This window comes from Orycteropus afer, unplaced genomic scaffold (assembly GCF_000298275.1).
Source record: "Orycteropus afer afer isolate SDZICR_OR568_19922 unplaced genomic scaffold, OryAfe1.0 scaffold00047, whole genome shotgun sequence".
NCBI classification, from domain to species: Eukaryota; Metazoa; Chordata; class Mammalia; order Tubulidentata; family Orycteropodidae; genus Orycteropus; species Orycteropus afer.
This window is the reverse complement of record NW_006921634.1, coordinates 9,209,928-9,222,416: the sequence shown is the minus strand read 5'-3', so window position 1 is coordinate 9,222,416 and position 12,489 is coordinate 9,209,928. Positions and strand designations below refer to the sequence as shown.

General features: G+C 37.4%; 1 protein-coding gene across 1 annotated transcript in view; it reads left to right on the top strand.

Annotated features, from left to right (window-relative positions):
* CCDC82 (coiled-coil domain containing 82) overlaps positions 1-12,489 on the top strand; it is a 46,549-nt gene that overhangs the window by 3,621 nt on the left and 30,439 nt on the right. The window contains exons 3-4 of the mRNA XM_007938078.2: positions 6,057-6,149; positions 8,744-8,868. Of these exons, the coding sequence (XP_007936269.2) occupies positions 6,057-6,149; positions 8,744-8,868 (218 nt within the window). The remainder of the gene's footprint in view (positions 1-6,056; positions 6,150-8,743; positions 8,869-12,489) is intronic.

Below are 12,489 nucleotides of genomic sequence, written 5' to 3'. Positions count from 1 at the left end.
ACAACTCTGGTATAAACAGTCTGCAGGACTGATACATTTTGTGTTTTGCCCTTCATAATGTATTTTCCAAATATTTTAGGAAAGGCAATATTTAGTAAAATTAAGTATAAAAAACAAAAAAACAAACACATTGCCGTCGAGTTAGATCTGATTCATAGCAACCCTTCCTTGGGTTTCCGAGGCAGTATCTCTATGGAAGTAGATTGCCCAACCTTCCTTTGGAGAAGTGGCTGGTAGATTTGAACCACCAGCCTTCTGGTTAGCAATCTAATGCCTTAGGCACTGTGCCACCAGAGCTCCCAAAATTAAGTATAACATGGTTCAATTAGATCTCACAATTTATGATAAAGTAGTAAATGGAGGCCTGGATCAAATTTCAAGAAAATTCAGCAGTTATAGAGATGCCACAATAGACATCTATGTACTGTAAAATAGTAACTCTTTTTCTTACATCACTAGGCATTGGTTCATCTGGCACCTGAACAGTTCAATAATAACAGAAACTCAGGAGGTGTCCCATTGTTCTGGATTATATATCTAGATTATAATAGAATATTTGCTGAGAGATACCCACTCATATCCACTCCTGCTAATTAAACAAAATTAAAGTCCAACCTGTGGGAACCACTTCCACTTTCTTCTCTACCATGTGCCCCTTTATTTTAAGCACTGACTCCCTCAGGGGAAGATGTAGCTCATTTTATATGCAATATCTTTTATGTTGTATTTTCTTAATCACAACTTCTCCTATGGCTTTGTCATCCACATGGTTTTGTTTTAATTTGACAGTTTTGTTTCTTTAAAAACTGTTTTTCTTCAAATTGTAACCATGTTCATGCCATTTCTTCCTTAACTTGGCATGCTTTAATTAGCCACTATTCTAAGTTGTCTTTTGGTCTGTTTCCCATTAACTCTATAGGACATTGTCTTCAGGCTCTTGCACTCATCAATCTAGTGAAATGACTCTCAAATTACTGATAACCTCCTACTTGCTGAAATACGCTTCAGTTTTTATATTAACCTGGCAATGCTATGTCCTTTGCCACAAGTGACCATTCTCAGAAAGCTCCTCTTTTTTTCACCTTTTGATTCAATTCTCTCCTGCTTTCAGCTTTGTAATAGTGCTTTCCTTTTGTTTCCATTTGCAACATAAATATTGAAGTTTTCAAGGGTTCTACCCCCCAAACTACCTTGGTTTTTTGTTTGTGCTTTGTGTAGTCTCTTACCTATCACTTCAGCCCCATCTATAGAGAAAAAATTTGAAGCTTTTATCTCCAGCTCAGATTTCTCCTGAGTATAAAATCTAAATTTTCATCTTGTTATTGAACATCTTTATCAGGGTATTTCAGGCACCTCAAATTTTGTATGTTCAAAACTGAATGATTAAGAGGTAGCATGAGGAGTTTTTGACCAGCAATAGAACTGTGCTTATTTTTTTTTTGGTTGTGGTGTGGTTACACAGTTTTATTTATAGAACTGTACATCAAAAGCCAATTTTACTGTGTGTGAAAAAGTAAACCTCAGTAAATTAAGCCAAATGGGCATCCCTCTCAAAAAAATGGAATACTTAATCAACTTTCCTTGTCTTTATATTCCTAAGAACCATTAGAGTTTCTGACAAATTATAGACATTCATTGTTAGTTGGATGGATGGGTGGATGATTGAAATAAGTACTTTGGGTGAAGGCTCCTAGGTTTTATAGGATCAGAATTTTAGAGAAGTAAATCCTAACTCCAAATTCAGTACTCAATTGAGAATTACCATAATTGGCCTATGCAATTTTGCTTTTTTTTAAAGAACAATTCTACCTGTAGGAAGACATTTTGTTACTTTCTCACTCTGCCTTCTGGCTCTGAGAGATCTATCTATAACACTTCAAAACAGGGTAGTTTTCCATTTATTTGACAAAGTATACAAAACTTAAGGGATGTGAATACATTGAGAACAGTAGTAAATGCAGCATATCTTTCCATAGCTTTTAAATGTTTTTTTCTCTTGGAGGAGGGACCTATTAGAGTACCAAAAAAAAAAAAAAAAAACAACTAGTTTTTTGCTCCGTCCCTGCGTTCTTATACTGAGATTATGCCTCCATTATAGGAGAAGGTACATTAACAATCTTTGTGCTTTTACCTAAGGGAATATTTTAAAATATTATCTTGGTTCTTGAAATAAACTTACCATTAGTAAGACCACATCCTCTTTGAGGTTGCAGGAGAAAGCAGAATCTGCTCAGGAATCCCTGCACAGTATCTCTGCCTCCAGCTCTTGAGTGTCCCAGGAAGCTCATCTCCCACAGTATTCAAGAGATTCTAAGTGTTTTGGAATTACTTAGAGACCTCAGAAAAATGACCAGATTCACAATGATTCACAACGAGTAGGCAAAAAACAAACAAACAAAAAACTCCATTATTCTTTCATATACTAATAGCAATTATTTAGAAAATGTAATAGGGGAAAATTCCATTTACATTAGCAATTATAAAAGTCCTAGGCTTAATCTTAACAAGAAAAGCATGGATTTATAGGAAGAAAAGGAGCCCAGGTGATACAGGGGTAAAACACTTGTCTGCTAACTGAAAGGTTGGTAGGCAGCCACTCTGCAGAAAAAAAGATGTGGCATTCTGCTTCTGTACGGATTTCAGCCTTGGAAAACCTATGGGGTAGTTCTGCATTGTCCTATAGGGTTGCTATGAGTCAGAGTCAACAGCAAAAGGTTTTCTTTTGGAATAGGTAGGAAAATAAACTACTGTGAAGTAGAAAAGAAGACGTGAATAAATGGAAAGAACGCTTGTTTCTGGAGGGCAATTTGTAGTACAAGAAGGTATTCTGAAATTTTAAGTTTGGCTTTGCAAAACAATTGAGTTCACTTGGAAGAACAACAAAATGAGAATAAATAAAATTTGAAAACAGTAAATTGAAAGGACTTGCTCTACTTGATATAAGAAGTTAGAAAATTGCAGTATGTCAAACAGTGTAGTACTGACACTGGAATGACAGCTAGATCAATAGGAATGGTACATGGTACTGAAACAAGACCCTAGTATATATATGAAATTAGGAGCTCTGGTAGCATAGTGCCTAAGGCATTTGACTGTTAACCAAAAGACTGGCGGTTCAAAGCCACTAGTCACTCCTCGAAAAGAAGGTTGGGGGCAATCTACTTCTGTAGTGATACCGCCTCAGAAACCCAAGGAGGGGTCGCTATGAGTCAGGTCCAACTCAACAGCACATAACAGTAACAATATATGATAAAGGATGCACAGAAAATCAAGAATGACTAATTACTCGGTGTGGGAAATTTGATGAACTATATTGAAAAAAGTAAATAATGCATAAATACACTATTTTTGGTTTTCTTCTATATCCCCCCCCCCCTATTTTTTTACATGTGGGAAGAGGATTTAAGCAGTATTCCTAAAATATTCTGCAGAAGCCCATCCAGTATAGGGATTAAGTATTGAGCAAATCGTAGATTCTAATCTTAGTTCTCCCTCTGTCTAGTTGTGTGACCTTGTGCAAGTCATTTCATTGGTATCATTTTTCTTAATTGTAAGCAAGATTTGAATTTAATTTTCTCTAAGATCCCATCCAATACTAAAAGTCCATATTCTGAAGAATAATATCAAATCTAGGTATCATGTATGCCAATATCTATATAGAAGGTAGGGCATGAACATGAAGTCAGACTGTCTGAGTTCCTACATTTACTAGCTGTGTGATCATGAGAAAGTGTTCAATTTATCTATCTGTTTCAGGGAGCTCTGGTGGCACTGTGGTTAAAAACACTGGGCAGTAAACCAAAAGGTCAGTAGTTTGAACCCACCACCTGCTCCATAGGAGAAAGATGAGGCAGTCTGCTTCTGGAAAAAAAATGTATAGCCTTGGAAACCCTACAAGGCAGTTCTGCTTAGTCCCATACAGACAGTCACTATGGATCTCAGTGGCATTGAGTTGGGGGTTTTTGGGTTTTATCTCAGTTTCCGCATCTGAAAATAAACTTTAGGATAACAATGAGAGTACTTTAGTGGCTTGCTGTGAGAAATAAAACAATTCATACAAATGCTTAGAATGATTCCTGCCATTGCTGTATAAATTTTAATTCTTTTTATTTTATGTGCAATATGAGATGCTGGAAGCATAATGCCACCACTATTCACCCATCCACATAAACACAGTGAAATAGAGGTGGTTTTACTAATTAGGAGACTCTGACACACATTGGTAGGAGAGGCTTTTGGCAGTTTGGAAAAAAAAATCCCCAGGTGATCCTGATCTCTTCCCTTTCCCTTTCCTCTCAATCATAAAGAAACACTATCAGGCTCTTTTTAGTGGAGCCACAGTTCCCAAAACACTAGCTGATGAGTCACATTGGGCACATTTAAGATGGATAAATTAAATGAAATAAAAAATCCTATTTTAATATGTTTGATAAGTAAACTTAAGTAATCATGAGATAGATTTGATTTTTTTTTCTTCCTCAACATATCTATTCCAGAAAAAAAAAACTCACAGCCATCGAGTTGATTTCAACTCATGACAACTCCTCCTTGGGTTTCCAAGGTGGTATCTTTATGGAGGTAGACTGCCTACTCTTCCGTCTGAGGAGTGGCTGGTGGGTTTGAACTGCCAGCCTTCTGGTTAGCAGTCACATGCCTTAGGCACTATGCCACCAGAGCTCCCAACATATCATTTAGTATTCCCAAGATAATTTTTCCTTATTACAATTTGAGGAGTGCTGCAGTAGAGTTTAGCACTTGGGTACTTGCAAATTAAATTACCTGCCAGCACCATAATACTACATCCAGAGTTTGATGAAATTCTAGCCAATGTTGAATTCTATTTAAGTATTTCATTTTCTGATCATGTTCTATTAATTTTTAAAAAATACTCTTTAATGTCCATGATCAGTTCTTTTTGTAATTTTCAATTTATTATAGACCCTCAAGTCTAAAGGCACCAGTGAAAATTATCTGCTCTTGTCATTTAGATTACTATTTTATTTTATTATTATTAGATTACTATTTTATTTATTACTACTTTATTTTGATCACTTTAGTACTTCAGTAAAGTTACCGCCTTTGGGGAAAAAAATGCATAATGAAAATTTCTTAAGGTCTAAGAAAAAGTTACACAGCTCTGTGTAAGGAACCAAAATAAAAAAAAAATTCATGCTCAATCTCATCTTTCTTTTCACTTAACTGAAAGAAATGTCAAAATCTACTCATCCTAATGGGTAGGTAGAATACTAATGATAGGTTTTATTTTTTCTAAAATCCCTTGCTGTGCATTTTCCACATTTCTTGCAATACTCAAGTTGTTCTTATTGTATCTTCAGAGATGCCCAGAACTGGGCACATGCTTTAGGATGACCATTAGATCAAGGAAGAAGGCATATTTAATAAGGAATATTTCCACAACCATAGTAAACTTTGACCCAAGGGTAGTGGGAAATAGTAGAGACCAGATGTGGGTTATTGTTAAATTGGCTTATATGTGCAGTATAGGAAAGAGAAGATAACTTTTCTAAATTGATGTCAGCTATAGGAAATCCTAAATCTTTGGCAACAGAAACGGAAGTGCAGTTTTTATAGCTACTGGGATACTGGTGAGGGTAGCAATTTTTTGGACCATTTCAAATATAGAATCTTTTATAGATAAGGGATAAGAGAAGAATTTCATGTACATACTGATATTCTCTCTTAGAGATTTTTTTCTCTTGTTCTTAAGTTGACAGTTGAACTTAGGTGTCCAGGGAAGAACTTTGATTTTTGTTTCTCAGAACTTATTTCGTAACACTCCCTGAATAGTTTTCCCTTACTGAACTTGGGAAGTGGGGGTTATTTGAAGTAGCAACTAGACCTGTGGATTAAAAGTCAGGAAATTTGGAATATGGAGATTTGCTGTGACTAGACAAATTACCAATATAATTATGGCAATTAAGCTATTTCTGCTATTTATAATATTAATTTCTTAGCCTTGGGAAAAATAACCAATTATATATGCAAGGAATTGTTTTGTCTACTAGATTCTAATATTTGTTTAAAATTAATTTCAGTTTCTTTTAGTGATCACTATACTCACTTTGAAAGAGTTGTGAAGGCTTTGCTGATAAATGCTTTAGATGAATCTTTTCTGGAAACACTGTATGGTAAGTTAATGGTGTGAATGGAACAATTTCTTCTTATTTTTAATCAACCTAGCTTTTAAAATTATATTAAGCAAAACCAAGGAGGACCATTATTAAGGCTCTCCAATTTTCCCTCTAGGATCGTTGTTGTTGTTGTTATGTGCCCTCAAACAGACTCATAGCGACCCCTCCTTGGGTTTCCAAGGCAGTATCACTATGGAAGTAGATTGCCCCATCTTCCTTCCGAGGAGTGGCTGGTGGGTTTGAACCGCCAGCCTTTTGGTTAGCAGTCAAATGCCTTAGGCACTATGCTACCAGAGCTCCCAGTGAAATTTAAGGGTTTGGGACATATACTCATAAAACGGCAGGATGGCTTAACAACCGTTTTCCAGCCTTCTTGAGTTTCCCCAAAACTTAAATGCTATTTTTACACTCCAGTGGTTTTACACGTGCTTTTCTCTCAGAATGTAATCTGTTTCTCCCCCGGAATTTCCATGTGAGCATCAGAACATTTTTACTGTGAAAACTGTCTATGACCCATTCAAGAAATATTTGTCCCCCTTGTTTTTGGCACCGCCATTCTGAGTATGGTGGTGTTCATGTACATGTGTTTTTCCATTTAAGATGTATTTTTGCCTGCCTCCCTTACCAGAGTGTAGGAAGAACTGTATTTTATGTACAAATGTATTCCTTGTATCTAACAGAATCTAGAATTTAATGAAGACTATTTATGTTGTATTGAATATCTACCCTAAGTACTAAAATTAGATTCCTCTCACAATTTATTGAATAAATATTTATTGAGTTCCTGTGATGGACTAGGCATTATTTGAGGGCTGGAGATATAGCAGTGAGTATCATATATGAAGGAACTCTGATGGCATAGTGCCTAACACATTCAACTGCTTATCAGAAGGTTGGCGGTTCAAACCCACCAGGCACTCTGCAGAAGGCATACAGAACAATCTGCTTCCATAAGGATTTACTGCCTCAGAGAGGCAGTGGAGTTGGAATTGACTTGATGGCAATTGGTTTGGTGTTTGTTTTTTTTCCCCTTCATAAATGATTCCTGCTCTCGTTGCTTAATGTCTAATGGGAGAAACAGACAATACATAAGTAAACAAATACATAACTATAATTTCATCTGGTGATTCTTCGTCATCGTTGTTATGTGCCGTCAAGTCGGACCCAACTCATAGTGACCCCTCCTTGAGTTTCCGAGGCAGTATCACTAGGGAAGTAGATTGCCTCATCTTCCTTCCAAGGAGTGGCTGGTGGGTTTGAACTGCCAGCATTCTGGTTAGCAGTCAAGTGCCATGAGGGAGGAGAAGAAAGATTTATCTAAGTTTCTGATGTGAAATTTGAAGGGAAACCTGAATGAAGTGAGGAGGGGAGTAAATGTATGGATCTTGTAGAGAGAACAGTAGGTGGTAACACCCTTATGGAAGACTAAGTCTTCTTATTCTAAAAGAACAACGAGAAGGCCTGTGGCAAGAGTAGAAAGAGATGAGGGAGAAAGAGAAGAAATAAATTGAGGTGGGTAGCAGAGGCCTTTGTAAACCCTGGTAAGGCATTTGAATTTGTGCTGACTTAAAAGAACATGAATGTGTGAACTTACTAAAGGAGTTCCTTGATGGCACAAACAGTTAAGCGCTCGACTACTAGCAGAAAGGCTGGCAGTTTGAGCCCACCCAGAGGCACCTTCAAAGACAGGCTTGTCAGTTTGCTTCCACAAGGTGACAACCTTGAAAACTCTACAGGGAAGTTTCATTCTGACACACATGGGTTTGCCATGAGTAGGAAGACTCCATGGCAGTTAACGACAACACATCAGTTTTTAAGGAAACCTCAAAGAAGAAAGGAAAACAAAGCTTAACTCACAGAATATGATAGATATGTATAAATAGATAAGGTATATAAAAGGAGCCCTGGTAGCACAATTGGTTAAGCTCTCAGTTGCTAACCTAAAGGTGAGCAGTTCAAATCCACCAGCTACTCCACAGGAGAAAGATGTGGCAGTCTGCTTCATAAGGATTACAGCCCTGGAAACCCTAAGGAGCAGTTATACTCTGTCCTGTAGGATAGCTATGAGTTAGAATCAACTCAGTGGCAACAGTTTTAAGGTATATAGTATGAGATAGGTCAGGAAGGCAGGAATGAGTATAGTGTACTGAAGGGGAGTGAGGAAACAGGCCTAGCTAGGGGAAAGGGTCTGATGCTGGGAGGAGGATTTACCACTGGACAGTTGCAGAGGGTCTCGAAAGCCACATTCAGAACTTTGAGCTTTATCTACAATGCAGTGGCTAATCTATGTTCATTTTGTGTTAAGAGAATAAAAGATATAATATGGGAATCATCTGGCTGTTTTTGTTAACAATAAATAATTGTTAAAGCTTAATGCTTACAAGGAGAACTATAGTCTTTTTTCTATTTTCTTTCCCTAATGCCATGTTAGTGTGATTTTTTTTTATTTCATTATTGTTTTTTCTTTTTTAATTAAAATGCCTTCTAACTAACTATCTTCCTTAAAATTATGAGAAGAGATCCTTACGTAAAAATTACTTAAATATTTCATATGGGGAAAATGATTGTTTTGTTGTTATTCTCCTGAACAGATGGCACTAGGAAAAAATCATATGCACAAGATATGTTGACATCTCTTCATTATTTGGATAATCGCTTTATTCAGCCTCGTCTAGAGAGTTTAGTTTCAAGAAGTCGTTGGAAAGAGCAATATAAGGTAGAGAGTCGTGTTTTGTCTGTGTGTGTGTGTGTGTGTGTCTGTGTTCTATCTCCAGGGTGAGGGAAGAAGGTAGGGGGTAGAGGAGAAGGGACCTTTCAGTATTTCATTGTCTAGTTACACTGAATCCTCTTCTAAAATATTCATATTTCTCTGTTAAATCATCAGTTTATTGTTCCTAAAGGTTGTTCCTGTTTTAATCATTCACACTACCTCTATTTAGTCTAATAAGTGATAAAGAACTTTAGAGATTTCTGACTTAGCCATCTATGAAATGAGGAAATTTGCTATGACTAGCAAAGTCAACAAAGCAGCTGTTAGGATAATTAAACTATTTCTACTTAACTATTCTGTGCTGCAGAATGTTAATTGCTGTTTCTGAAAAGAGTCTCACAACCAAAGAAGTTTGAGAAACGTTGGGTTTAACTTAAATTTGCTTTTTTACTGGAGGACTTCTCAGGAGTATTCATATATAAATTTATACTGTAAAACTTAAAGAAAGCTATATAGAATGTAATGTTGGACCCGACTCATAGCGACCCCTCCTTAGGTTTCCGAGGCATTATCACGACAGAAGTAGATTGCCCCATCTTCCTTCCGAGGAGTGGCTAGTGGGTTTGAACCGCCAGGCTTCTGGTTAGCAGTCAAGTGTCTTAGGCACTATGCTACCAGAGCTCCCATAGAATATAATACTTCACGAAAAAAGTTTTTTTCACTTTATATTTTGTTCGTTGTTGTTGTTAAGTGCCGTCAAGTCATTTCCGACTCATAGCGACCCCATGCACAGCAGAACGAAACACTGCCCGATCCCGCGCCAGCCCCACAATCCCTGCTATACTTGAGCCCATCATCACAGCCACCGTGTCAATCCATCTCATTGAAGGCCTCCCCCTCTTTCATCGACCCTCCACCCTACCAAGCATGACATCCTTCTCCAGGGAATGGTCCCTTCTTACAACATGACCAAAATAGGTGAGATGAAGTCTGGCCATTCTTGCTTCCAAGGAGCATTCTGGCTGCACTTCCTCCAGGACAGATCTGTTAGTTCTATATTTTACAGATTTGTATTTGAGACTCCTTTTTCAGGAAATACCTATTACTCCCAGGGTGCTTGACTTTCATAGAACATAATTTAGGAAACACTGGACTCAAAACATTTTTACATCCTTTTTTCCCTTAAGATTTTGTAATTCTACTGTTTTGGGAAAGCATCTGCTTAATTTATAAAACCTACTGGATTCCATGCTCTCTTCTAGGTTTCTATTTTATGATATTTTAATAGTATGGACTGTACTTTATTATTTAAGGCTCCCTACCCCGCTATTTCCTATGATCTGTGTTCTAATGATTAGGATGAAGCAAAATGGCAAGATAATAAAATATCTTTCATGTTCCTTGCAGTCCTTCCAGCATTTTAATCACTAGCTACTCTAGCTCATTTATGTCATGCTGGAGATTGGTTTTATCCCAAGGCCTGTTCAGCCTTGGATTACCTGATAATAGTTTAGGAGCAGATGATTAGGTTTAAAGGATAGTTATGGGATTTCAGAAAGAGGTAATGGCTTCAAATTGAAGGACAGTTTGAGATTAGGAGCAGCATACATATCTTTTTGACTTTGGGAAAGTTTTAACCTCTCTGAACTCCAGTTTCTTCTTTACACATAAAACCTATTTACCTATTTGAAGGGAAATACGTAATTACTTTGAAGGTAAAGTGCATAGCCCAACTCTTAGAACATTGTATAGTGTTTTCTTTAATAGAAATAATAGCATGTATGTTATTATCGATCACCTACTTTTTGCCAAGTACTTTATATGCAAGATATTTTATTTAATCTTCAAAGTAATCCCATGAAGAAAGCACTATTATTTCCTCCGTTTTAAAGATGAGGAAGCTGTGACTCAGAAAAATAGATTAACATAAGATTATACAGCTAGTAATTAGCCCGACTAATATTTAAACCAAGAGACTTTCTGACCTCTATGCTGTACTGTGCAACACCATGCTATACTATATAGATTATGCTGAATTTGGGTAACTCATTGTTAATAACTTCAAGATAAAATATTGTCTTAAGAACTTAGAAACATAGATGATTTATAAGTATATTGGGATTAACTAGATTATGCTGCTAAATTAATAAACAACAATAAAAAATCTCAGTAGCTTAACCCAGCAAGTTTATTTTCACTTCTGTGTTCAGTGTGTGTCACCAAAGACACACAATAAACAGAGTTCTGTTTATTGTAGTCACTTAGGGAACCACACTGATAGAGCTTTCATCCCAGCATGTGTTTCCACATGCTGAGTACCACAGAAGCAGGAAAGGAAGGTGATTAGTCAATCACCTTTTCACTGTCACTTCTAGCCTGTCAGTGACACATGTTGCTTCCTCCCACATTGCTATGTTCTATAAGAATTCCCAGGTATATAGTAGAGCTGACAAGGGACAAGGTTGTAGTCACTTCTTTGCCACAGCCAACTACCCAGAGGGAGCAAGTAATTAGACCTGTGGGCGCAGGACCATAGTCACAGGGGACATCAAGTTCAATTGGCATAACATAACAAAACATTGTTCCACATCCTACTTTGGCAAGTAGCGACTGAGATCTTAAAAGCTTACAAGCATTGGAGGGAGATTCCAAGATGGAGGAATAGGCAGAAAGACTGCACAGACCCTCTTCAACAAAGAAAAGGGGAACCAATTAAACACAGACACAGAAGATAATTCTGGACCCCTGAGCCTTTAAGGGAAGAATATAGAAGTGAACTAAACGCCAAGTAGCAGAAGAATTTGCATGAAAATACCAGAAAAGGAGACTTACGGAGCTGCGGTCTGAGAGTGATCCTGATGGCACAGACAGCTTGGAGATTCCCTAGTGGTGGTAGGATCTAAGAATTAACCTAAAAATCAGCCCTTCTAGCCAGGGATTGCTCGGTTCTGGTAGCTGTGGAATAAAAGGGGAAGGAATGATGAAGAGGAAGACAGGCTGAACTGTGGACTTTTGCCCGGAGGGTGCCGCCAATTTGAATGTTTACAAGTGGCTTGACCATTTTGGATATTTAAAGACACAACACTCTACCAGATTCCAGGAACTTAAGAACAGGTTCTGCTTGCCAGCAATGCCAAGGACACTCCGGACCTGCACGACTGAAAAGGTGCAACATTCCTCTTGTTACTCTTATACCCCACACTCGCTTGGGGAACGGAGGTGCAGCCATCCCCCCACTCCCACCCACCTTCTGGACCCACAGGAACTCCATCCTAGTCTGTGTGCTCGGACAAAGCCTGGGTGCCCTGCCCTGTCCTCCGTGGAGTTTTTTCTTTTTCTGTTTTCTGATGTTTAGTTTGCTTGTATTTGTCTGTTTTAAAACTAGTATTATTATTAAAACTTTTGTCCTTTTTACTATTATTCTTTATTCGTCTCCTTCTGGGTCATAGTTTACAGCATTTTTTTTTTTTTTCTTTTCCCTGTTGCTGGTTAATTTTTTTTTCTCAATTTAAATTCTCTTTTTTTTCCCCCTCTTTTCTCGTGGTTAAACCCATTCCTTGGTTTCCTTTTTGCATTTTTCCCATTTTTTTCTTCATTATTTTCCTTCTATACCTTTTTTCTCTTAGT